Genomic DNA, 23,831 nt, shown 5'->3' with positions numbered 1-23,831 from the left:
AGCAAATAACCAAAGAGCCAAAGAACCAAAGAACCAAAGAGCCAAAGAACCAAAGAGCCAAAGAACCAAAGTGCCAAAGAGCCAAAGAACCAAAGAGCCAAAGAGCCAAAGAGCCAAAGAAACAGAGGAACAAATAGGGGCCGGGGCTAGTGCGCTTCGTAAAAGTGCGCCTGTGCGGCCAGCCATGCGCTGTCAACGGCAGTGAGCCCGCGAATGTACGTCTTGGCGGCGGCGGTCGGCAGCGCGTGCGCAAAAACAACAAACTCGGGCCGGGCGCTTTGCGCAAAATACACAGACTGCGGGTGCACGTGCACCGGGTCGCCGGAGCGCAGCAGCCGGTACAGGTTGTCCTGCGGGCAGAGCCGCGCGGCGTTGGCAAACAGGCCGGCGGCCATGCACTTCTGCAGCGCCTCGGGCTGGCCGCCGGCGCACGCGGGCGAGGGCGCCATGCTGTAGCCCATGCGCTGCAGCTTGGCGGTGAGCTGCGCGGCGGCGTGGTCGGCGCGGTCCAGCGTGGCCATGTTCAGTGCGCGCGCGCGGCACCAGCGCAGCCGCCGGGCGCGCGGCGTTGCGCGGAACGCCAGCAGGGCGTTGGCGCCCGTCAGCGCGTCGCCCTCGCGCACGGCAAACGCAGCCGCGGCGGGGGCCCCGTGCCGCGACGCAAACAATGCGCCGGCGCCCAGCACGGCGACCGCCGCCGCGGCCTCCCGGGCGCACCCGGCGCGGGCGCCGCTCAGCACACAGGCGGCGAGGCTGGGCTCGAGCGGCAGCTCCGCCATCTGCCGGCCCAGCGGCGTCAGCGCCGCGCCGCAGCGCGCCGAGACCGCGCCGAGGCTGGCCAGCTCGCCGAGCGCCTGCGCCAGCAGCTCGGGCGGCGGCGCGTGCAGGAAGTCAAAGCGCGCAAGGTCGCGCACGCCCAGCGCCAGCAGCGCCAGCGCCAGCGGCGCCAGCGGCACGCGGCGGACCTCGGCGCCCTCCTCCTGCGGCCGCAGCAGCCGCCCGTGCGCCGCGGCCGTGTACAGGCGGTACACCTTGCCCGGCTGCGAGCGGCCGGCGCGGCTGGCGCGCAGCCGTGCGCAGGCCTGCGAGATCGGCCGCGTGCACAGCCGGTCGGCGCCCGTGCGCGGGTCGAAGACGCGCACGGTGTGCAGCCCGGTGTCAATCACGTGGGTGATCCCTGGAACCGTCGCCGAGGTGGCGGCGAGGCCGGTGGCAAGCACCGCCCTGCGCGTGCCTGCGGGCGCGGCGCCCAGCGCTGGGTGCTGCGCGGTGGCCGGGGGGTCGGCGTACAGCGGCGTGGCGACGAGCCGCGGGCGGCCGCCTCCCCCGAGCCGCGGGCGGCCGTCTCCCTCGAGCCGCGCGTGGTCTGCCGCGAGCAGCAGGGCCTGCGCGGCATCGATGGCCGCGGCGCACGGGAGGAACACCAGGATGTCGCCCGGCGGCTCTGCCGCGTGGATGCGCAGCGCGGTGGCAACTGCCGCGGCCGCGTAGTCCTCGCAGGGCGTGCGCAGGTAGTGGATGTCCAGCGCGTGCGGCCGCTCGGAGATCGAGAGCGCCAGGGCGCCCGGGAAGAACGCGCGCAGCCGCCCGATGTCCGGCGACGCCAGGGCCACTATGATGCGGAGGTCGGGGCGCCGCCGCAGGATCTTCTTGAGCAGCGCCAGCGCCAGGTCCGTCCACAGCGTGCGCTGCTCAGCCTTGTCGATGATCACTGCGGAGTATTGGCTCAGCAGCGGGTCCTGCATGAACTCGCCGACGAGCCGCTGGTCTGCCAGGCACCTTATCCGCGTGGGGCCTGGCGCCGCGCGGGTTGCCGAGCCGAGGCGCGCAGAGAGCTGCGCTGCGGAGCGAGCGGTCGGCTGTGTGATGGCGATCTGCTGCCCGTTCTGCGTGTACCCGGCGCGGCACAGGTATTGCGGGAGCTGCGTGGATTTGCCCGAGCCTGGTTCGCCCGTGAGGATCAGGACCTGGTGGCGCTCGAGCGCGTAGAGGATCTGCAGCCGGTGCTTGTGGATCGGGAGCTCGTCAGTGGGCGGGTGGGTGTAAGTGAACGCGCTGCCGTCGTCCTGGCGGGCCTGGTCGTCCTGGTCGCTTAGCTCCGGGCCGCGAAACCGCTTAGCCATTTTTAAATTGTGGTGTATTAAGAAATTCTCTAAAATAAAATTAATCCTTTTATTAAAAAAAAAAAAGCAAAAGGAAAACTGCTTTTTTCCTTTCTTTTTCTTTTTCCTTATATCAGCGTCCGCGGCTTGTCCTTTTTCGCAGCCAAGCCCTTCTGCTTCTCGTCCAGAAATATAGATCTCGCACGATCCATATCATCCACAGTATTCGCGCGCCGCAAACACTCATTCATTATATCCTTCAGTGCCCTGCATTTCCACACAACACCTACTGTGTACTGTGCGCTGCATTCGGAGAACAGCCCAACGGAGGCAGCGCATCTCTGGCAGGCTTGTTTGCGTCGCAGTTCTATTACCGAGTTTTCCTCGCGCCGGGTTAGCGACGAGAGACGGAGGCTCGGGGTTATTTCTGGCGCAGGGACTGCTGGCCCGGGCGTCATGAGCTGCTCCTTTTGTGTGTCGTCCATTATTTAGTGTTGAGGTTGAAAGTATATTGGATTCTGATCGAATTAGAGATAGAACAGGTGCGCGAAAGGTAAAACAAAACAAAATAAAATGCTCACAATAACAAAGGAACAAGAGCACCACCAGCCTTGGCTTGGAATTACTCCATGTGGCTTCCCTGCTTAAGTAATTTGCATTCTATGCTTGTTATTTTTGCCTTCCCTCATTTTCGTTTGCTGATCAAATCAACAAATATGCATGCGGTCTTTATCTAGCACAGTTGTGAAGGGGAAAAGCAAGGTTGGTTTTTTTATTATTTCCCCCCCCCCCCCCTCCTGCTTTCCCTTTAACAAAAAGAAAGGGATGGATGAATGCAGGTCAAAATAATCAAGCGTATAATACCCAAGACCAAGACCCCAGAGGCCCGCTGGCAGCTGCTTATACAACACAGCCTGAATAAAATCATCCATTCATCAAGCTTAACCTCAGGCTTTTCAGGCTCCTCGCCGATTCTAAATCTCCTGGCTTGAATAAATGAAAATTGAATATTACTTTGGACCGATTTAGATGAGAAAAAAATTTGGAGAACACCGAACGGGGCGTATCAAGCAACACCCTGGCACTAATCTCCTCCTGGCAGCCGATTAAGAAGCTTCTTTACTTTCCACAGAAAGTTATCGCTCCCGTTTACTTTAGCACGGGGTTTCCGAAAGGTTTCCCACCACAAGTGCGTAATTCCGACCTTTCCCGTGTGATACGGGAAATGCGCACAAAGACAAAGATAAAGGAGAGCTGGAAGAATGGAGGAGGGCATGCTTATTTTTGGTAATGTGGTCCGTGTCAATTCCCTTCAACCATTAAACAAAAAATATCCTGTTGTTCTCTCACCTCTCCTTTCTCTTCTTTTTTATTTGCTTTATTTAGTTCGAAATTATTTTCTGTTCAAAAAAAATGGCTTCTATCAGACCCGTACTCAAGAAGGCTGCTATTGCCGCCAGCGCCCAGACTGTCTCGAGACTCTCCACCACCGCCACCGGTTCCGCCGCCCGTGCCTTTTCTGCCTCTGCCTCCCAACTCACGGTAAACTATCAACTCTTACATCATATCCCCCCCTAAACCAACCTTGGTTGACTTGACTGGAACAAGAAAAAGATGATAATAGAAAATATGTGACTAATTTTTGGATTTTATGCTATATGAACCGTTTTCATAATTGCTTTCTCTTCCTTCTTTCTCCTTACTAACAAAAAATTATTTACACAATACTTTTTTTATAAAATTCACCTCTCTAAATCAAATTCCAATTCCAATTCCACTTGGTTTTTTATTTTAGAAGATGCGCCTTGAACGTGATACCATGGGTGAGCTCGAAGTGCCCTCGGACAAGTACTACGGATGCCAGACTGCCCGCTCCAAGCTCAACTTTGACATCTGCGCAGACACCGACCGCATGCCTGATGCCGTGATCAAGGCCATGGGCGTTCTGAAAAAGGCCGCTGCCATAGTCAACCGCGACTTTGGTCTTGACACCCGCGCGAGCGACGCCATCCAGCAGGCCGCGCAGGAGGTCATTGAGGGTAAGCTTATGGGCCACTTCCCTCTGGTGGTCTGGCAGACCGGCTCCGGCACCCAGACCAACATGAATGTCAACGAAGTCATCGCTAATCGCGCAATTGAGATTCTCGGCGGTGAGCTGGGCTCGAAGAAGCCCGTGCATCCGAATGACCATGTGAACAAGAGCCAGTCATCCAATGACACGTTCCCCACGGCTATGAGCATTGCCGCCGTGACCGAGATTAACTCGCGCTTGATCCCGGCGCTTCGGGATCTGAGAGATGCGTTTGCGGAGAAGCAGCAGGAGTTCAAGGATATTATCAAGATTGGTCGGACCCATTTGCAGGATGCCACGCCGCTGACGCTTGGCCAGGAGTTCTCCGGGTACACCCAGATGCTCAGCAACGCGGTTGTGCGGATCGAGGCCACGCTGCCACACCTTTCCCAGCTGGCCATTGGCGGTACGGCGGTCGGCACCGGCCTGAACACCTACACTGGGTTTGACGCCCAGATGGCTGAGAAGATCTCGGAGATTTCCGGATACAAGTTTACGCCGGCTCCGAACAAGTTCGAGGCCCTGGCTGCGCACGACGCCCTTGTGGAGGCCTCCGGTGCTCTTAACACCATTGCCGTGTCGCTGTTCAAGATCGCCAGTGACATTCGTCTCCTCGGGAGTGGGCCGCGGTGCGGATTGGGCGAGTTGCAGTTGCCGGAGAACGAGCCTGGATCCTCCATTATGCCCGGAAAGGTCAACCCGACGCAGTGCGAATCCCTGACGATGCTCTGCGCCCAGGTCATGGGCAACCACACGGCGGTCACTATTGGCGGAGCCAACGGGCACTTTGAGCTCAACGTGTTCAAGCCCATGATGATCTACAACGTTCTGCATTCCGTGCGCCTGCTTGCTGATGGCTGTGTTTCGTTCCGCAAGAACTGTGTTGTTGGAATTAAGGCGAACGAGGATCGTATTAATAAGCTCCTGCATGAGTCCCTCATGCTCGTTACCGCTCTCAACCCCTATATTGGTTACGATAACGCTGCGGCGGCTGCGAAGAAGGCGCATAAGGAGGGGACTACCCTGAAGGCTGCGGCCATTGCCCTTGGATCGCTGAATGAGGAGCAGTTTGATAAGTGGGTGCGCCCCGAGGATATGCTGGGCCCCAAGGACTACAAGAACTAATGTGAAAAGAAAATGGGATTGATCGAGTTAAGGATTTTTTTGCCTTATATATATATATATATAATTTTTTGTTTCTCTGGTTTAATACAGTTGATATCACGATACTGGAGAATTTTTCAGGGAAGAACAGATATTAATTGCAAATTTCAAAATGCAATATCCATTTAATAAAATTTTTAAAATAAAGACTTCTATTTTGTTTTTATATTTTTTTATCAAACAATGAAACAAGATAAAACAAAAACAAAAAATATTAAAAAAAATATTAATAATGCGAACCAAAAAACAAAGAAGAAAAAAATCTCAGTACATGGGTCTAATACGGCACTTGGGAGCAGGAGTCTGGAAAACATACTCAGAGGTAGTGGCAGCGGAAGTGGGAGTGACCGTGAAAGAACCAATTGGCACAGCGGGAGCAAGATATGTTGACTCATTAACAGGCAGCTGGATATACGAGGTGTCCACAATAGTCGTGGTGGTCTCAGCAAACGAGGTGGTCGAAACAGTCGAGGTAGACTCAACAGGTGGCGTCATGACCTCGGGAGCGCTGCTGTAGAAAGTAGGCATGGGAACAAACGCCAAAGAACTGGATGCCGACGACGACGAATACGACTCTACACTACTGGTGGTAGCAGCACCAGCATTATGACCAATTGGTGCAATCGGCGCAACAACAACCTGATTGTTGCCTCCAATCGTCGTGACATCGGCAACCTGTTTGCGAATCTCATCCGTGAATCCCAAGATGTAGCTCAAATTTGGTTCGCCCACGCTCAACAACGATGCATTGTCCCCGCCAGGAACTACATGCGAGGCGCTCTGCACATTGACATCAAAGCAAGTCGAGTACCATTGACCAGCCGGATTGGCGTTAAAGTACCAGAACCACACGAAATGGTACACTTGTCCAGGCACCAAGTCCTCAGGCATTTTCCAGCTCCCAAAGCATGCCGTGTTCGGGCTCTCCGGGGTATAGCAGTTATTCGAAGTACCAAATGACATAGTTCCCGCGACCATTGCTGTGTCCTTCTCTGAGACATCCTGGAACTCCTTATTGGACGCAGGGTAGTACAGGATCTTGACCTCCGTTGGATTGGCATTGTCCAAGTGTCCGTTGACCTCCCAGGTGGTGAAAATAGTCTCGCCGGGCTGGGCTGTGGCCATGGGGAACCGGTCCGTGTAGTTCATTACCTGCTGCTGAGCCGTGCTGCACATGGCCTGGGACTTTGGTGATCCGTCGAAAAGATATGTGTAGATGTTGTTGGTCAGGGCGTTATCGCGCCCGGGGTATCCGCGAGCATAGCCCAAGCACACCTGGTTAATTGGGTCGTATTTTACGCAATCCACCCAACTGTGAGCCAGCACAGTTGTGGCAGCAATGCAGAATACAAGAGCACTAGCAATGGCCAGACGCATGCCTAAATATGTGGTTTTTCGTTTAAAAAAGTGGGTTGGAGGGAGGGAGGGAGGGAGAGAGAGAGAGGGTTAATGTGAGTGTGTGGGATGGAGACAAATAAATAGAGATGGATAGTATTTTATATATAATATAGCTAAACAAGAGCTGATAAAAATATAATGGAAAAATGGAAGAAAAAAATGCAAGTGTGCAAGTGTGCAAAATAGAGCGAAAAGTGGTGTTTTTAATGTAGATGATGGAATATATTGTGAAATAAAATTGAAAAGATAACATGGAGAAACACGAGCACAATTATATAGTCTCCATAGGCCACTTTTGTTGCGCAACAAGAAGTATTTTGGAGCAAAATTAACTGAAAAGAGCACGACTACACTGCGCCTTTCAAACCATACATTGTAAATAAAAAAGGATGGGAGAGTACTATCATATGTGCTTTACGAACTATTACATGTGGCGAATAACATGTGTATCGCATGGCTTGGCGCGCAAAAAGCCTGGCTTACCTTTATTCTCAAAGAAAAGGGAAAGCATGGTCGAAATACAAAGAGCAATAGAAAGAACAGAAAGGGGGGAGTCGAAAATAGAGAAAGAGAGAAAGGAGAGAAAGGAAAGAGACGAAAGAGAGGAAAGAAAAAAGTGGTCAAATATAAAATAATAAAATGCAGACAAAGAATAGAAAGGAAAAATTAAAAAAAAGGCGGCCAAAATTCGTCCCTATATAGAACCGTCTCTGAGCACCATATAAAAAATGTTGAGCCTACCAAAAAAAGGAAGCGTGTTCGGTTGAAGGACGATGTACGTGAATATAAAAAAATGGAAAGAGAATGATAGGCTCTGCGTGTCTCACGGCAATCGGCAAATGGTCTTATTTTTCGAGAAGCGATAATAAAAAAGGGGAGGGAGAAGAGGGGGGTGGTAAAGACAAGGGCGTTGAATCTGGGTATACAGCCCATGTGGCATTGTCGCTTTGTAAGTGTTGTAATTGTTGTCTTGTTTTCGCCTTGCCTCACCATGTTTTGGATATTACCGTGAGGTTCCAAGATCGCGAGCCTAGCAATTGTCCGCTGTCTGTTTGTTGATTGTACCACTGGTAAAAAAAATGGTATCTGAGAAAGATATATAGAGAAAAAATAGAGCAGTCACCATTATGCTATAAAAATATCCACGCGAATATGAGCAGTAAATTAGCGAAAAGAATGCAACTTGCATGCTTACTATTCCACAAGCTTAAGCGAGAGGGGGAGCTGGTGGGGGGAGAAATAGAAGGGAGACAGACGTCATTGGCAGCAACGGGTTTGACACAGCATTTACAGGATTCAGCCAAGTTTTTTTTGATATTTCAGCCGACGAACATGGCCGGAACGCTCGATGATGCTCCGAAAAATAAAATTACACCGAACTGTTTTTTTCCATTACCATTTTCCAATTAAAGCGATTTTTTTGGTAATGTGGATTGCTTGTTTATTTTATCCAACATCGGGGTTGGACACGAAGAAATGATCTAGTGCACGCTTCTTTTCCCTAAACTTTTGGCACTCAAATACTTCAAATACGATAATATTTCGCACAGATTATTTTTTTGAATTGGAATGGCACCACAAAGAAATTATTCCGCATATGTCAAAAGTGCAGACGAGCACCACGTGGTGAAAAGCCTCGTACAGCAACAAAGATACACAAAACACAAATAATTAGCAGAATCTCGCTTGGGTTTCTGACAACACACAATGTGATGTGATGAGAAAGATAGTAAACAATATCCACACTTTGTGGAGATGCTGATACACAGTATTTATTTTTCCATAGCATGTTCTTCAGATTTTGCTTGCTTCAAAAATCACAATGTAAAATGCATGCATGGCGGAGATCACAGCATGCGCCTCCAAGACCACTAGACCGCCAAAAAATACATCCGGTCTCAGGCCACAAAAAATCAACATATTTTTAATTGGTAGAGAGAGCGATCAGCGTTCTGTTTTTTGTTCGAACTGTCAATCCTTTAGAAACATGCATGAGTGACGTAATCCAAGATACAGTGGGAAAAGAGAATGATATCTTGGCGCTGATAAGTAGCACCACCCACTGCTGCCGCCGCTGCCACAACTAACGACAACAAAAATGAAAATAAAGATTTTTAAAATAATTGACATGCATATTTGGTGCCGGCAAAGCGAATCAAATCGAACGGGCAATTGTCCTTGCTTGCCAATCAAAAGTATAAAAAACAATGGAAAATGGTTAAGCAGAGTTGAATATAAAATAGTAGAATAGAGTAGAATCAATAAAGTCAAAAAAGAACTAAAAATAGATGAAAAATGACTGTGCTAAACTAAACTAATGCTATAAATAAATAAAGCACAAAGCGATTGAGTGGAGGGTGCTGGTCCCAAAGAACAAAAAGTCAATTGTCCTGCACAAAAACGAATACCAACAAAGGGCTGCTTTCACATTGGCAGCGACAAATAACCGCAGACAAAGACTGTATATGATTAAAGAAACCAACACGCTCAATGCTTGCTCGAAAGCAGCCATTTGTACGGGGCCCGGTCCTTATGAGACATCTTCTTGACATAGTCGCGGATAATCGGCTGCAAGCGCGGCTCTGCGCCAATAATCTTCTTCAACGGCTCGGACGGAATAGTCTTGATCAGCGATAGCGTCCCTGGCTCAAAGCAGTGCAAGCAGCGTGAAAACGCCTGCACCATGGTGTCGCCCATGGTCCAGACCTTCTTCTCGATCAGCTTTGCCAAAATATTGATGATCGGGCCAACATTCCCCTTGCGCTTTTGGTTAAACAGCTCGGCAGTATACAACATCAGCGGTGGGACATGCTCCTGCGCGACCAGCTGGTTGAACGCGGCTGTGAACACGCTCGAGTGGAACAGCGGAGTTCCATCGGCTGTGGGGATACCCTCGTACAAAGCAATAGCCTCCATCGCCTGCTTATCGGTCGCGTTGTCCCCAAGGTTGTTGTGCAGCGCGATCAGCAGCTCGGTCGGGCTCAGCACGCTGGGACGGCCAGGATAAGATTTTGTGAGCTGAACAAAAAAGTCGCCCACCAGCGCCCTCGGCTGGTCCTGGCCGTCGAGCACGCCGACAACGCTGCCCAAATGACTAATGGCCTCGGCCTTGGTTAGGCCGTTGCAAATGGCCACAATAAACCGCGGGTCCAGATTACGCGCAGTGTGCATGTCTAGCACGCCCTGAATGAGATCCCTGGAGGGCACATGGCCACTCTCGCGTGTGAGAATCCGGATTACCCTCACTGCCATCACCTCCGCGCCCGCCGGGAACTGGCTCAGGATTGGCACGACCTTGCCAGGCGTGTTGGAAACAGACTTTATCAGCGGCGTAATCAGACGATTGATGGACATTTTGATTTGGGCGTGCGCCGACGTGTATGCCTCAAACACGGCCAAAAGAAGATCCATGTTGCGCGTGCACAATGCTAGCAAAAGCTCCGAATTCGCCGCCATCTCGGCGTCAATCTCTTGCTCACCCTTCTTCTTCAGCACATCCAGCTCGGCGCAGCGTTTGGTGATCTCCTCAGGATCAGTCGTATCGGCCGAAACGATCTCTCTGATGCGTTCAGCGACCTCTGTTCTCTTTCTGTCCGCGTTTTCGACGCCGCGCTTAAGCGAGCCTCGGGCAATGTTCTCGATCAGCGCTGACTCTGGTGACGCTGGGTAATGCTTCTTGACTGCACGAATGCACCCGATGCGCGTTCCCCGACTGTGGCTTGCACAGTAGGTCAGCAGCATTTTGATGCCAGTCTTGAACACGGGCGGCCGCATCTCGATGGCCTTCTCCAGAGTTGAGAACCCAAGCGTGGCTGTGGCTGACGCCTGGAAGCAAGCTGACAGCTTCTCCAAATACCTGGGAGGCAGCTCTGGTGCATCCAAAATAAAGTCGAGGATCAAGCGGTCCTGCATCTGCGTGGCCGGCGCCGGTCCCGCTGCGTGGCTCGCGCTGCCTGCGGTCAGCGTCGGCTCGCCCACCGATGCCGCAACATCCGGAACGACCTGCACCGGAACCTGCTTCGTCAGCGTGGTTTCAATGCTGCACTTGACAACGGCGTCAAAAATCTGCTCGCACCAGCGCAAGTACAGCGCGTGCATGGTGAACTCGAAGCCAGGGCCCTGCGAGTCCTGTTTGAGCTCTGGGTCCGTGCTCACGACGGCCAGCCACATCTCGTAGAGCAGCAGAATGGCCAGGTTGTATTGTGATCTCGGGGATTCCGTGATGGACTGCAGGATGCCTTCCATGCAAGTGTGCATCTCAGCCCACTTGGAGTCTGGGCCCATGTCCTCGGCCGCACCCTCGACGCAAGCCGCCTCGAACGACATAATATAGCAGTTGGCCACCATCCGAACCAGAAGCAGCATCGAGTCCTCAAGCACGCCAGCGTTGGTGCTCAGACCGTTCGGAAGCGTGACCTGAGCGCTGGACTCGGTAGTTTTTCCGCGCGCCAGCTGCGCGTCTGGCAGCTGGCTGTGACTGCTCGATGCCTGCATGCGGTTGAGCGATATAAACTTTTCAACGGCTTTGCTGCCCGCCACCACGCGCTTCATGGTGTCTACAATCAGCGTGCTGCGCTCGCTCGCGGCCAGCTGCAGCGTTGGCTGCAACTCAAAGGTGCCCGTGTGAAGCGCCGCCCGCATTTCCTCCTCCATCTCCTTTTCGCTGTCGGCTACGCGCTGCGCCGCAGGTCCATTTTGTCCCAGCCCGGTGAGCGACTTTGACGTAGACGATGCTGCCTCCTTGACCTCCTCAAGCTTAACCCGCTTGGTGTTCTCCTCGAGCATGCGCCGCTGGTACTCCTCATCCTCGTCGTCCTCCTGCCGATTCGACCGTTTTTGGCCTGAATAGTCACCCTGTCGCTGCGAAGAAGAGGGGGCAGATGCATGCTGGCTACGGCTCAGAACCTCCATGCGTGCGTCGTGGTTGCCCGGCAGTAGCGGCGGCGGCGGCACGCCCGACTGGTCCGCCATATTGGCATCGCGGGTGGGAATCCAGCGGTCATACTGCTGTTGGTGGCGATTGGGCATCATGCTGCGCTCCCTGATGCGCTGGCGCTCCTTGCGCTCCCTGTCGCGCGCCTGGCGCTCCTGCCATGAGGCCCAGTCCTGCCCGCCGATAATGTCCATAGTGTTCTCCAGCAGCTCGGAGTACTCGCCCATATACCGCCGCGTGTACAAGTTAAGCAGATTGAGGCTCAGTGTCTTGCACACAATTGCCAGCTGCAGCTGTGTCATCACTTGTTCAGACGAGTGTATAATCGCGTACCACTCTGTAAGCTTCTCCAGCAGCTGCGCGCAAAACTGTGGCCGCAGGTTCATCAAGTATATGATGGAGCTAATTATGCCCGTGATAAACGCAATGTTACATAGTTGCAGATTGTCGCTGTTGGGCAGCAGCCGCATAAGCTGGTACCTGGCCGCCTCTCCCCGCTTGGCCAGTACCGCCTGTTCAATAAAAGGATGAAGCTCAGGCAGGGTTTCCAGGCTTATACCACCCTTATCAACGGCGTCGGGGTATGGCAGCGGCGCAAAAATGGTTGCTTCGACCTCAAGAAATTTGACCAAGTGTACCTGCAGCGCCGGATCGTCCGAGTGCTCCGACAGCTGGAAGATCCTTATTGCCAGGGGCAGCATTGTCTCAAAGGGGCGCCTCCACGCAGAGCTGTCTAAATTTTTCGCAATGCAGCTGCCAATCAAAACTGGCCAGAGCCGGGTCATTGTCTGGATTGCGCGGCGAACAATCTGCCCGGGTGTACTGTCCATATGTCTAAGCGTGCCGGTCGCCAGATCGATGCACTTTTGAACCATCCCGTTGTATTCTGCCCAGAACTGCGGCGACGGTGGGCTGCGACACACGGCCTCCTCCATCACTGCCCAGCCCCAGGCCGCTGGTGGTGTCAGAATAGCAAGATTTTCGTCGTCATGTCCGTTGTTATTTCCATGGCACACGTCGACAACTGTGTTGGCCGCGTCGTATGACGTTTCAAACATTTTGCCGTAAAGCAAGGCTGGGTTGTCGCGCAAATAGTCTACCAGGTCGTCCAACATGTTGCGATTCGGCGGCACTTCGTGAACAGCTTTCACGTAGAGCTCCTGAGCGTGCTCCAGAGTCCCTGTGCCCGCATGGGTAGCCATTGAATTGAGGATTGATTATTCGCGCGAGAGAATGAGTGGATGATTAATTGTGGTCTGTAAATCGAAAGGTTTGAATTCAAAAAAGAGGAAAATAAAGAAACGAGAAACACCAAATTGCCAAGTGAAATGCCAAATTTTAATGTTTTCATCAACGCGAAAAGCCTATTTGCCCGCTGCTGATCATGATTTTGATCTTGATCAAATAAATTATATTGCTCAAAACCCACTTCAAGCAAACTTGGCCCGCATGTGTCTACGCTAAAACCAAATGCTTTTCTAAACCGCAATGGGTCCCAAGTTACTAGTTGGCAATCCAAAAGTGGTCAATGGCCTTGAACATAGGTCAACATCAAACTCACTGTGAATGATATGTTCATCTGCTGTAAATTCTCGGTAATGAGCCGCACCATTAAATGTTTTTGCTATTCATTCTCGCAAATAATTGTTGTCCAACCCTCCAAGCGTTATTGATTACATTTAAAGTGTCAGTAGCATAAACTGATTTGTTTAATAAAATTTGCAAATTATTTGTACAATGATACAGCGCCAACAAAACCTGTTATATGTGAGCTTAATTGGGAATACAGTTGAATTGGACCATGGCACATGCAACAGGCCATGGTCAATTAAAAAACATGATATGGGAAGACTCAATGTAAAGGTTTCCCAGTTTTTTAGAAGCAAGTTTTAGCCGTACTCGCTTTTTACTTTATACAAGACAAAGACTGTCAAATTCTTGTTTTCATTGTACAATTAATATAAAACTTTTGCACTTGCTTTCCTTGTTATTTTCCACACATTTTTACATATTTTTATTTATTCTCCTTCCTTTTCCTTTTTTTCCTCTTATTATTCTTTATTTTTAACATACTACTAGTTATTTTAAAAAGTATTATTCGCCAAGCGTATACTTCATTTTCATGTCCACCACAAGTAACAACGGCCCCGAACCTATGGCCACAAATGTAAGTTGACCACATACACACAAATCTACACATTTTTCATATTATTTTTCTTTTGTTTGCTTAAACTAATTTTATTTGCATATACTGTATACTATAGGAAATTATAAAAAATCAATGAGGTCAACTTGGATAATCTGGGGCAATTTATGAAAGCCATTCAGGGAAAATGTAGTTGTATTTTCCTGGTTCAAATGTAAGGCGCATTATATTTAGAAAGTTGTTACGACAAAAATGGAAATATACGGACAGATTGGAAAACAAACCCCCTTGCTCTATACGAATGGGAACTAAACAATAAATTGTATTTAATTAAAATGAGCAACGTCTATCTCTATTGGTTGATGGCGATCAACTGATTAACCAGTCTTGGCTGTTTAGCAACACAAACAATAAGTCACACAATGACCAAAGCAATATGCTTTCTACTTTTTACCTTTCACAGTGCATAGCACTTATTTATAAAATATACTTTATATCATTATAGTTTATCTACACGTTCATAGAACGTTCCTATATTCCAACAATCCCCAACTAAGGGAGTGTTGTGGATTGATCAAAACAAGGGGTAATAAAGCCTTACAACTATTTAAAAACTAGCCAATAACCAATAACCAATATTATTAGTTAGCTTTGGGCATTGCTATTGTTGCGCAGACTGAAGATATGGAAGCAGATGTTGAGGTCGAGAACCGCGAAACAAGTTCCCACCTGCGCGCTGATCGATAGGACGCTAATTGGATAATGCAGGTGTAAATCAGGGAGGCATCACACTGATGCCCAAACATGCCCCCCATCCTGTAATGCACACGCATAAGCGTACACGCACGAAAACCACAACATCGACTTGCCAAGATACCGGTCTACTCGCAGAAGATCCAGTTCTCACCAACGGAGCGCACAATGGACAATGTGCACGACAAAGGCGACTGGGAACATATATAAGATGAGGCTGGCCCCTAGTAGTACTTTAGAAACATCAGTAATAAAACCTTTTATAAAATCACCCCTAACTTTTAACACTAGACAACTAGTGCTCCTCACACCCCCCTCTTACTATAACAACACAATTAATTAATTTGCTTGTAGTTTTTTTGGCATACCTATGTACGCTTTTTTTGCGAAATAATTTATTAAAATATATTATGCTAATGCATTCAGATGAAAATTATTTGTCCTATACCTATAAAAACCATACACTTTTCCACCTAAATATCTTTTTTCATTATCTTTATTACTACAATACCATTTGTTTTAACAAGCCTGTATTAAGCATCATTTATTTGTCATGTCGTCTTCCAAGCCAACCAAGCCAACCAAGCAATCCATGAAAACACAGGACTCTGATATCACGTTCATAGATGTAAGTATACAAAATGAAAATACATATATTATACATGCATAAAACCCTGAATTCATACTAACCAACTTTATGATTGTTTTATGATAGTTATCACCATCTATTATGGATACCCAAGCCAGAGAATTATTGGATAGCTTTGAAAAGTTGGCATTAAATAAGAGAAAGTATAAGGTTCTTATAAAGGGCTCGGATGAATTCCATATTGCCTATAGAGAATTGGAATGCCCAAAAGGTTTTAAGTTCTTATGCAATATGGAAGTTTTAAAACAAGGAAAGTATAATTATAAATTTAAAACGTCTGATCCTACATCATGCGATAAAATGGATATGTGGGGAACAGTTGCCGCAGTTAATTGGATTAGAATTATGGAGGATAAGATAAAACAAGCAAAAGTTATCTTGAATATAAAATAAAAAATGAACACAATTATATTAAATAGCCTTGGTTTTTCATATATACAGCTTAGTGTGTTGTTTTTACATTACTCCTATTAAATCAATAATATAATTTTTATTATTGTCTGTGGTTTTATATGTTGCTGCCACGTAAAAGTTTTAAAAAAACTGGAATATTTTAAACCAATGCAAGTAGAATTTCATATTTAATATTATCATTTGCAAATAAAGGCATGGCTGCCAAAGTCAAAGCATTGGCAGATGTCTCTCGAGTCTGTTGGTCAATAATTAAAAGTAAATACAATACAGTTTAGCCCAATCAAAAGGCCATCCTTACCCATTTAATTATTAGTCATCAAAATCACGATTAAATGATTGTGTTATGTAAAAGAAGGGTGTGGAAAGCACTACTGTAATAGTGTTAAAAGAATAGATGTTAAATTATAAAGTTTCATTACTAGTGTTTCTAAAGTGCTATTATCGCCGACCCTATCTTATATATGTGACTCATTGTCTTTGTGGCACACACTGGCAGTTGTGTGCTTTGTTTGTGAAAACTGGTTCTTATGGAGGTAACCCGGGTCTCTAATATGGCATTATTGACGTATCTACATTTGTGCGCTCAACACATCTATTTCAAGACCGACAGTATGTCTGAATGACAATAGTGGCGCCTGGTTTTATCCCCTGTGGCTTGATTCATATCAGATCCATCAGCAAGCTAGCGGGGATTTGTCTCATGATTTTTGCCCTCAGCATCTACCTCCATATCCTCAGGCTGCGTAACAGTGGGAAGGCCCAATGTGAGGTGTTTTCAGTTTTCTTTTTAAAAGCAAGTTTTAGTTGTACTCACTTTTTACTTTATACACAGCTGTTATGAGAGGGGGTGGTTTAAGGAGTACTACAGTAGTAGTGTTAGAAAAGTGGGGTGGGAAAATTTATAAAGGATTTTATTACTAATGTTTCTAAAGTACTACTAGCGACGGCTTCATTTTATATATGTACCTCATCGCCTTTGTTGTACACATTGCCAATTGTGCACTCCGTTAGCAAGAACTAATTCTTCTGCGAGCAGACCGGTATCTTGACAAGTCAATGTGATTTTTGCATATCTGCGCTCGTGCGTGTACATTGCAAAATAGTGAGTATATCTGGGCACCATTATTATGCCTCCCTAATTTACTCCTGCATAATCCAATTAGTACCCCATCAATTGGCATGCAGATAAAAACTTATTTCACGATTCTCAACCTTGACATCTACTTCCATATCCTCAGGCTGCACACTAGCATTATATTTAGAAAATTGTTACGGCAAAAATGGAAATATACGGACAGATTGGAAAACAAACCCCCTTGCTCTATACGAATGGGAACTAAACAATAAATTGTATTTAATTAAAATGAGCAACGCCTATCCCTATTGGTTGATGGCGATCAACTGATTAACCAGTCTTGGCTGTTTAGCAACACAAACAATAAAAATATATTTATTGAGCTAGATATCATTGCAGAGTAAAGTTGGCCCAAGCCACCCTATGTGCCCTATAATATACTGTGATCGGCGATCAGCCTAATGTTTTAAATTGTGCTTTTTGCGTTTGCGTGCGTTAAACAAATATACAGCTAATCATTTTTAAAATAATTTTACTCCCAGACCACTGCTATTCTTTCTTGTTATATCAAATGTCATCAGGCAAATTCCCACTGGTATGTAAACTGAAAGAACACATAAATTGAATAATAAACTCCCTGGAGAATCAAGTACTTGCAAATGCATGCAAAGCCACACAAACCATGCGAATTAAAACACAGCAAAAATATTGCACAAAACAAATAGCTTCAGCGCGAAGAGGAGCGCGACGTTGAGGTAAAATGGGAGGATCAGAACCGCATCAACCAGTTTAGCAAGTTGAGTACGCGTATGGACCGCTTGGAAGACGAGTACAAGGCACAGAAGACCGAGAAAGAATACCTGGACGACTTGGCTATGGAGATTGAGCTTTTGGACGAGGATGAGGCTGTTCCCTACAAAATTGGCGATGCCTTTGTGATGCTCACCTTAGAGGCTGCTCAGGAGCGTGTTGAGAAGGATAAGACCGCTATTGATGTCCAGGTTGAGGATCTTGACAGCCAGATATCTCAGGTCAGTTCGGAGATGGAGGAGCTGAAGAAGATGCTTTACGCAAAGTTTGGACAGGCTATCAACTTGGAGAAGAACTAAGCATAACTATTTGAATTCCTATTTTTGTTGGGTTTTTTATTTACAGAACAGAGCTGACTTTTTTATTGCGAAACATGTCATCATGCGACCTTTCCCCACAAGATGCTGTGAATCAAACGGCAGGGGGCTAGTGGCGGGAGGTGACCGACGCCAACGCCGCCATAGTAACACAATTACATCTCATTATTGCTTCTAAAATCTGTTTCTTTAATTTTACTCTCGCCAAATAATTATACACACAAACTTGCAAAATGGCCAAAAAGAAGGAAGCAGTGCAGATATCAAAGGGCGCCAAAGACGCAGTCGACGCCAAAGGCACCAAACTGAAGGCAGCCAGCGCCGTAGTCGTCCGCCACATCCTATGCGAGAAGCACTCAAAGATCATGGAGGCCATGGAAAAGCTCAAGGCTGGTACAGACTTTGGCAAGGTCGCTTCCGAGTACTCCGAGGACAAGGCCAAGGTGGGTGGCAGTCTGGGCAGGATGCCGCGCCATTCGATGACAGGCCCATTTGAGGACGAGGCGTTTAGGCTTGTGCCGAGCACAACGAGCAAGCCGATATACTCGGACCCGCCAGTCAAGACAAAGTTTGGCTACCATATTATCATGGTGGAGGATCGGATCAAATGAAGCAGCGGCTTGCGTTGTCTTTTTTGGTGCATGTGATTGGCCCCTATAATACCAGCGCCGGCGATGCAGGCGGGTACTCGTAGCGATGGGAATTCGGACCGCAGCGCTGTTTTCTACTTTTTCTTTTTCTTTATCTAAATCTGCAACTATAGTTGATCCATGTCAGATGTGGCCGGTTTTGGCGCTTGGAGAGAACCGGCATTCTCGCTGTGCTTCCTCTTTACACCTTACTGGCCATTACCCCGCTGCATTGATCTGGTTAAGGTTGCTAGAATGACGCCCAAAAGGGGTTTTATTTATTCCTTTTTTGCTGCGGTAATGTAAAGTCCATTTTATTCTTCAAATGAAATGATGCGCATGGTCTAACCGACCATTTACATACCCGTCGCAGCCACACAATTATCATTTGAAAGAAAAAATTATTTTGTGAGCTCCAAGATTGATTTGGTGAACAGGGGCACGCCGCCGCCACCAGGGCATCCGTCCTCGGGCTCTACCCAATGGTTGGAGTCGAAAACACATCTCTGTGTGCCATTCAGACTAAACGTCAGAGAGGCTTTGATCTCCTTCTTTTTTGACTCCTGGACACTATTCTGGAGCAACAATTTACCCTCCTCGCCAAAGGCGCATCGAACGGATGGAATCCAATATGAAGAGTTGTTAAGGCATTCGGCCAACTGAATGTATGTTCCGATTCGGTTGATGTTGCGCTGTTGGCAGAGCATGAATTCCAGTGCCTTGTCTGTGCCGGCCTTCTTTTGCACGCAAAGATGCTGGATGTTTCCAAAGCACTACATACAATAAATAATTTAAATCGGTTTGTTTTTATCTTTAGGTCAAATTCAATATTATTATTTTCTTATCTGTGGTTTCTGCCAATGCTACTGCTCGCATATTTTGCGTCTATGGCCTACCTCTACACAGCTCACAAAAAAATAACAATTGAATATATCATTTTGGTTAGCAAAGGGTTTATAAAAAAATTGGACATTTAATGCATTACCAAATTGCAAGTTATAGCTTACCTGTGTCCCCGTGCGCACAAATTACGCCGTACTTGGTTTTGTTATTCAACTCGCCAATATAATCGAATCTCAAGTCCAAAACCTTTGAGTTGTCATAGTCTACAGGTCAAGAGTGATTAAAGCAACATTGAATTTAGTCAAATAATTTGATTCGTTTTAATTAAAAAAAGTGTTTACTAAAATAAGCTTGTTTTATTGTTCATGTACTTACATACAGCGGACAGGTCTCGCATTGCACGAGCAGCGTCTACAAAAAAAATATAGTTCAAGTAAAGCGCGTTAATATTTTTTGTTCAGCACAATATCTACCGGACCAATAATCCTTAATTTTATGTATCATTATCTCGTGCGTACCTGGACATTTGGACATCAAGTATACGTTCATTTCGACTTTGGCGAGTGCGCTGCTAGCAACAAAAAAGCAGACAACGCATATCCAAACAAGGTATGTGTGTGCGTTCAACATAGTATAAGCTGATATATGTAAAAATATTGCGTTTGTATATCAAATAAATAATTTATTTAATTGTAAAAAAGTAAATTGTTGAAAAAAGGCCAGAGTTTCACATTGTGGAAAAAAAAACCAAATACGTGTGGTATTATACTGCCTGCATGAGGCACATCTTGAATATGCACCAAATATAATCTTGCACACAAAAGAGATGCAATATCAGGTAGAAAAACAACAAAATGTTACTATCTGTATATTAGATTAATGAAAGCTTACTGCAGATAATTAAAAAAAATATAGCAATTTTTTTACTGATAGTTCTCCATCGGAGGGCATGAGCAAATAAGGTTGATGTCACCATACGTATCATCGACGCGCGAAACAGACGGCCAGAACTTGCGCTCCTTCAAATGAGGCAACGGGTACGCGGCCTTCTGGCGCGAATACGACCTAGTCCACTCCTCAGCAGACACAGTGGCAATAGTGTGCGGGGCATGGCTCAGCACATTATCACCCACCGGTTGCTTCCCCTCCTCGATCTCACGAATCTCCTCCCGGATAGCAATCATCGCATCGCAGAACCTATCCAGTTCCTCTTTGCTCTCAGACTCCGTCGGCTCAACCATGATGGTGTTCGGCACAGGCCACGACATTGTCGGGGGATGGAAGCCGTAGTCCTGCAGGCGCTTGGCTACATCAATCGCCTGAATACCCGCTGTCTTGCCAAAGGGGCGTGTGTCCAGGATAAACTCGTGCGCGCACATGCCATGCTCGTTTGTGAACAGAATCGAGTAATGATCGCGCAGGCGGTTGGCCATATAGTTGGCGTTGAGGATGGCGGTCTTTGAGACCTCAGTCATGCCACGGCCGCCAAGCAGCTTGATGTACGACCAGGTGACGGGCAGCACACCGGCGGAACCATAGGGCGCAGCGGAAACTGGCCCCACAGTGCTAAAGGGTGAGCCGTCGGCCTTGAACAGTTCAGGGTGGCCCGGGAGAAAAGGTGCAAGATGCTTCTTAACGCAGATCGGACCGACACCAGGGCCGCCTCCGCCATGTGGAATAGCCAAAGTCTTGTGGTTGTTCAGATGGCACACGTCTGCGCCCATGTGGCCGGGGCTCGTCAACCCGACCTGCGCGTTCATGTTGGCGCCATCCATGTACACCTGGCCGCCGTTATCGTGCACAATCTCGATGGCGCGCAGAACACCGTCCTCGAACACTCCAAAGGTTGATGGGTACGTGATCATGACAGCCGACAGGTTAGCGGCGTGTTTCTTGGCCTTGGCTTCGAGGTCGGCCAAATCCAGGTTGCCCTTGGAATCGCACTTAACAATGACAACCTTGAGGCCGGCCATGACGGCCGACGCCGGGTTGGTGCCGTGTGCGGAGTCAGGCACCAGGCAAATATTGCGGTGCTCCTGGCCGATAGACGCCTGGTACGCGCGGATTGAACGCAGACCAGCATATTCGCCCTGGGCGCCGCTATTGGGCTGCACTGTGGTGGCATCCATGCCGGTGATCGCCGCAAGGTCCTCCTCGAGGTCCTGGATCATCTGCGCGTACCCACGGGTCTGCTCGCGCGGCGCAAACGGGTGAATCTGTGAGAACTCAGGCCAGGTGATGGGAATCAGCTCTGTTGTCGCGTTCAACTTCATCGTGCATGAGCCCAGGGGAATCATCGCGTTAGCCAGCGACAGATCCTTGTTCTGCAGCTGCGTGATGTATCGCAGCATCTCGGTCTCCGAGTGGTAGCGGCTGAAAATCGGGTGCGTGAGGATGGCGCTCTGGCGCACAAGACCCGCAGGGATGGCTGCAGACTCAGCAACCGTTGGCGCGGCTGCCGCCGCCAGCGCATCAATGCCCGCTGCATTACCACCAAAGATCTCCACAAGATGTACGAGCTCCTCGCGGCTGATAGCCTCATCGAGGGTTAGGCCCACAGTGCGCGCATCAATGCGACGCAGGTTAATATTGCGCTCGGCCGCCCGAGCATGGATGTCTGCGGCATTGACGCTGTCGGCAAGCTTCACACGCAGGGTATCAAAATACGACCGGTTCTCAACGCAGTGGCCTGCTGCCTCGACAGCCTGTGCCAGGACCTGAGTGAACCGATGGATGCGGTTGGCGATGTTGCGGATGCCCTCAGGACCATGGTAGACCGCGTACATAGCAGCCATGTTGGCCAGAAGCGCCTGCGCCGTGCAAATGTTGGACGACGCCTTTTCGCGTCTAATGTGCTGCTCGCGTGTCTGTAGAGCCAGGCGGTAGGCGCGGTTGCCGGAGGCATCGCGGGACACTCCGATGATGCGGCCTGGGACGCGGCGCTGGTTGGCTGTTGTCGTGGCGAAGAACGCCGCGTGGGGCCCGCCGTAGCCCAGGGGCACGCCGAAGCGCTGGCTGTTGCCGATGGCAATATCGGCACCGAACTCGCCCGGCGACTGCAGGACAGCCAGGGACATTAGGTCGGCTACAACGACAAGTTGGCCGCCGAGATCGTGCACCTTGTCAGCAAGCGCCTTGTACTCACCAATGTTGCCGTAAGTGTCGGGATACTACCAAGGAATGCAATGAGTGCAAAATAAATAATGTGAAAGTTGGTGATTCAGTACCAGCCAAAGCTATCGAACAGACAGGGTTAACTTTTGAGCGCCAATCCTCATAAAGAGAGAGGGGGGGCATAGCGCATGCGTGCGTGCAGTATTTTTTTTGGATCAGGGAGGTGGTGGTTAAGGGAGAGGGGGAAAGGGGGGATTTTCAAATACAAGATGCGAGCGTGATAACACAAAGAGCAAAGGATATTCGAGGCACATGCGAACACAAAAAAATGCGAGAGCATTTCCGAATGCAACAGACTGCGAAATAACAAAAAACAAAAGGAACAAAATCAAAAATAAAGCTCCGACACAACAAAAATTGGCCAGATCGATACACGATAAGAAAAAGGGGGGAGGGGGGCGTGTGGTACTTACAGAAACCAGGGCACCGGCAAGACGATCGCCAATCTTCACAAAATCAAACGAGCTGTAATCACCAACCACGACGTCGGCACCAAAGCCCTCAGCTCTAGTCTTCAGCACAGCCAAAGTCTGCGGATGGCAGTTAACGTCGGCGAAAAACACATTTCTGGTCTTCTTCTTCGCCGCATTCAAGCATACCACCAGGGCCTCTCCAGCCGCCGTGCCCTCATCCAACAAACTGGCATTTGCCGCTGGCAGCCCAGTCAAATCCGCAACAACCGTCTGGTAATTCAGCAGGCTCTCCAGCCTTCCCTGCGAGATCTCAGGCTGGTAAGGCGTATACTGCGTATACCATCCGGGGTTCTCGAGGATATTGCGCAGGATGACCGGCGGCAACACAACGTCCGTATACCCGGTGCCGATGAATGACCGGAAGACCTGGTTCTTTGACGCTATCTGCTTGAGTTTAGCCAAAAGCTCGCGCTCAGCATATTCGCTGTCAGCGATATGCAAAGGGGATGTCAGGCGGATGCTGTCGGGCATTGTGGCCGAAATCATCTCGTCCAACGTCTTGAATCCCAGCCCATGCAGCATTGCCTCAATGTCCGATTCGCGCGGCCCGTTGTGACGTCTTAGGAAGGTGTCCAGCGGGGCAAAGGCCTCGGCGGCGGCGGCTGTGACAGCGGCTGCGGAAGCAGCAGACTCACCAGTGCTAGTGCTGGTGGCGGGAGAGGCGGAGGATTGCTGGCGCGGCTTGAGTGTGTGTAGAAGGGCTGTGCGCAGCAGCATCGCGGAGGTGCGGGGGATGGGATTGAGGCGGGCAACCGACTGGGCCTTGGAAAGAGTTGATCTTGAAAGCATCTTAAAAGCTTCTTTTGTTTTTAGAGTCGCGAAATAACAGTGAATGAAAAAATAAATATATGTTGGTGGTAATAATATGGGCAGGGTGAGT

The 23,831-nt window shown here is 48.9% G+C and overlaps 9 protein-coding genes across 9 annotated transcripts; 3 read left to right on the top strand and 6 right to left on the bottom strand.

The window, feature by feature from the left end:
• Nucleotides 1–146: 146 nt before the first annotated feature.
• On the bottom strand, nucleotides 147–2,123 carry BX661DRAFT_138716 (P-loop containing nucleoside triphosphate hydrolase protein; the record flags this gene model as incomplete). Its single annotated transcript, XM_051532741.1, has 1 exon — nucleotides 147–2,123. One exon carries the CDS (start codon nucleotides 2,121–2,123, stop codon nucleotides 147–149), a length of 1,977 nt encoding a protein of 658 aa, XP_051395548.1.
• Nucleotides 2,124–2,140: 17 nt separating this feature from the next.
• On the bottom strand, nucleotides 2,141–2,706 carry BX661DRAFT_176194 (uncharacterized protein). The gene has a single exon (XM_051534282.1). It carries the CDS (start codon nucleotides 2,585–2,587, stop codon nucleotides 2,231–2,233), a length of 357 nt encoding a protein of 118 aa, XP_051395547.1. The 5' UTR covers nucleotides 2,588–2,706; the 3' UTR covers nucleotides 2,141–2,230.
• Nucleotides 2,707–3,403: 697 nt separating this feature from the next.
• Nucleotides 3,404–5,485, top strand: BX661DRAFT_176192 (fumarase). The gene has a single exon (XM_051534281.1). It carries the CDS (start codon nucleotides 3,901–3,903, stop codon nucleotides 5,296–5,298), a length of 1,398 nt encoding a protein of 465 aa, XP_051395546.1. The 5' UTR covers nucleotides 3,404–3,900; the 3' UTR covers nucleotides 5,299–5,485.
• On the bottom strand, nucleotides 5,484–7,424 carry BX661DRAFT_176189 (uncharacterized protein). Its single transcript, XM_051534280.1, has 2 exons — nucleotides 7,219–7,424; nucleotides 5,484–6,716 (listed from the first exon to the last, which is right to left on the bottom strand). Exons 1-2 carry the CDS (start codon nucleotides 7,244–7,246, stop codon nucleotides 5,602–5,604), a joined length of 1,143 nt encoding a protein of 380 aa, XP_051395545.1. The 5' UTR covers nucleotides 7,247–7,424; the 3' UTR covers nucleotides 5,484–5,601.
• A 1,534-nt stretch (nucleotides 7,425–8,958) lies between these two features.
• On the bottom strand, nucleotides 8,959–12,981 carry BX661DRAFT_176186 (Symplekin tight junction protein C terminal-domain-containing protein). The gene has a single exon (XM_051534279.1). The coding sequence runs from the start codon at nucleotides 12,868–12,870 to the stop codon at nucleotides 9,223–9,225; it is 3,648 nt and encodes a 1,215-aa protein (XP_051395544.1). The 5' UTR covers nucleotides 12,871–12,981; the 3' UTR covers nucleotides 8,959–9,222.
• Nucleotides 12,982–17,276: 4,295 nt separating this feature from the next.
• On the top strand, nucleotides 17,277–17,814 carry BX661DRAFT_195694 (Prefoldin beta-like protein; the record flags this gene model as incomplete). The annotated part of the gene is made up of 2 exons (XM_051537974.1): nucleotides 17,277–17,300; nucleotides 17,461–17,814. 2 exons carry the CDS (start codon nucleotides 17,277–17,279, stop codon nucleotides 17,812–17,814), a joined length of 378 nt encoding a protein of 125 aa, XP_051395543.1.
• A 154-nt stretch (nucleotides 17,815–17,968) lies between these two features.
• On the top strand, nucleotides 17,969–18,653 carry BX661DRAFT_11425 (peptidyl-prolyl cis-trans isomerase NIMA-interacting 4). The gene has a single exon (XM_051532417.1). The coding sequence runs from the start codon at nucleotides 18,066–18,068 to the stop codon at nucleotides 18,441–18,443; it is 378 nt and encodes a 125-aa protein (XP_051395542.1). The 5' UTR covers nucleotides 17,969–18,065; the 3' UTR covers nucleotides 18,444–18,653.
• A 325-nt stretch (nucleotides 18,654–18,978) lies between these two features.
• Nucleotides 18,979–19,853, bottom strand: BX661DRAFT_168315 (uncharacterized protein; the record flags this gene model as incomplete). Its single annotated transcript, XM_051533421.1, has 6 exons — nucleotides 18,979–18,983; nucleotides 19,054–19,234; nucleotides 19,358–19,359; nucleotides 19,469–19,567; nucleotides 19,680–19,715; nucleotides 19,823–19,853. 6 exons carry the CDS (start codon nucleotides 19,851–19,853, stop codon nucleotides 18,979–18,981), a joined length of 354 nt encoding a protein of 117 aa, XP_051395541.1.
• A 374-nt stretch (nucleotides 19,854–20,227) lies between these two features.
• BX661DRAFT_139367 (glycine cleavage system P-protein-domain-containing protein) lies at nucleotides 20,228–23,668 on the bottom strand (the record flags this gene model as incomplete). Its single annotated transcript, XM_051532791.1, has 2 exons — nucleotides 20,228–22,474; nucleotides 22,892–23,668. 2 exons carry the CDS (start codon nucleotides 23,666–23,668, stop codon nucleotides 20,228–20,230), a joined length of 3,024 nt encoding a protein of 1,007 aa, XP_051395540.1.
• Between the last annotated feature and the right edge of the window lie 163 nt (nucleotides 23,669–23,831).

This window comes from Kickxella alabastrina (assembly GCF_025024165.1).
Source record: "Kickxella alabastrina strain RSA 675 chromosome Unknown BX661scaffold_1, whole genome shotgun sequence".
Taxonomy (NCBI): domain Eukaryota; kingdom Fungi; phylum Kickxellomycota; class Kickxellomycetes; order Kickxellales; family Kickxellaceae; genus Kickxella; species Kickxella alabastrina.
The sequence above is the reverse complement of the archived record's forward strand: the minus strand, read 5'-3'. Positions and strand labels throughout refer to the sequence as shown.

Bases quoted from the DNA above. Each gene is read 5' to 3' on its own strand.
- BX661DRAFT_176189 (XM_051534280.1), bottom strand. From the start codon at position 7,246: ATGCTTTCCCTTTTCTTTGAGAATAAAG. The intron at 6,717-7,218 runs GTAAGCCAGGCT...CCACATATTTAG, and splicing joins CCTTTTCTTTGAGAATAAAG to GCATGCGTCTGGCCATTGCT.
- BX661DRAFT_176194 (XM_051534282.1), bottom strand. From the start codon at position 2,587: ATGGACGACACACAAAAGGAGCAGCTCATGACGCCCGGGCCAGCAGTC.
- BX661DRAFT_11425 (XM_051532417.1), top strand. From the start codon at position 18,066: ATGGCCAAAAAGAAGGAAGCAGTGCAGATATCAAAGGGCGCCAAAGAC.
- BX661DRAFT_176192 (XM_051534281.1), top strand. From the start codon at position 3,901: ATGCGCCTTGAACGTGATACCATGGGTGAGCTCGAAGTGCCCTCGGAC.
- BX661DRAFT_176186 (XM_051534279.1), bottom strand. From the start codon at position 12,870: ATGGCTACCCATGCGGGCACAGGGACTCTGGAGCACGCTCAGGAGCTC.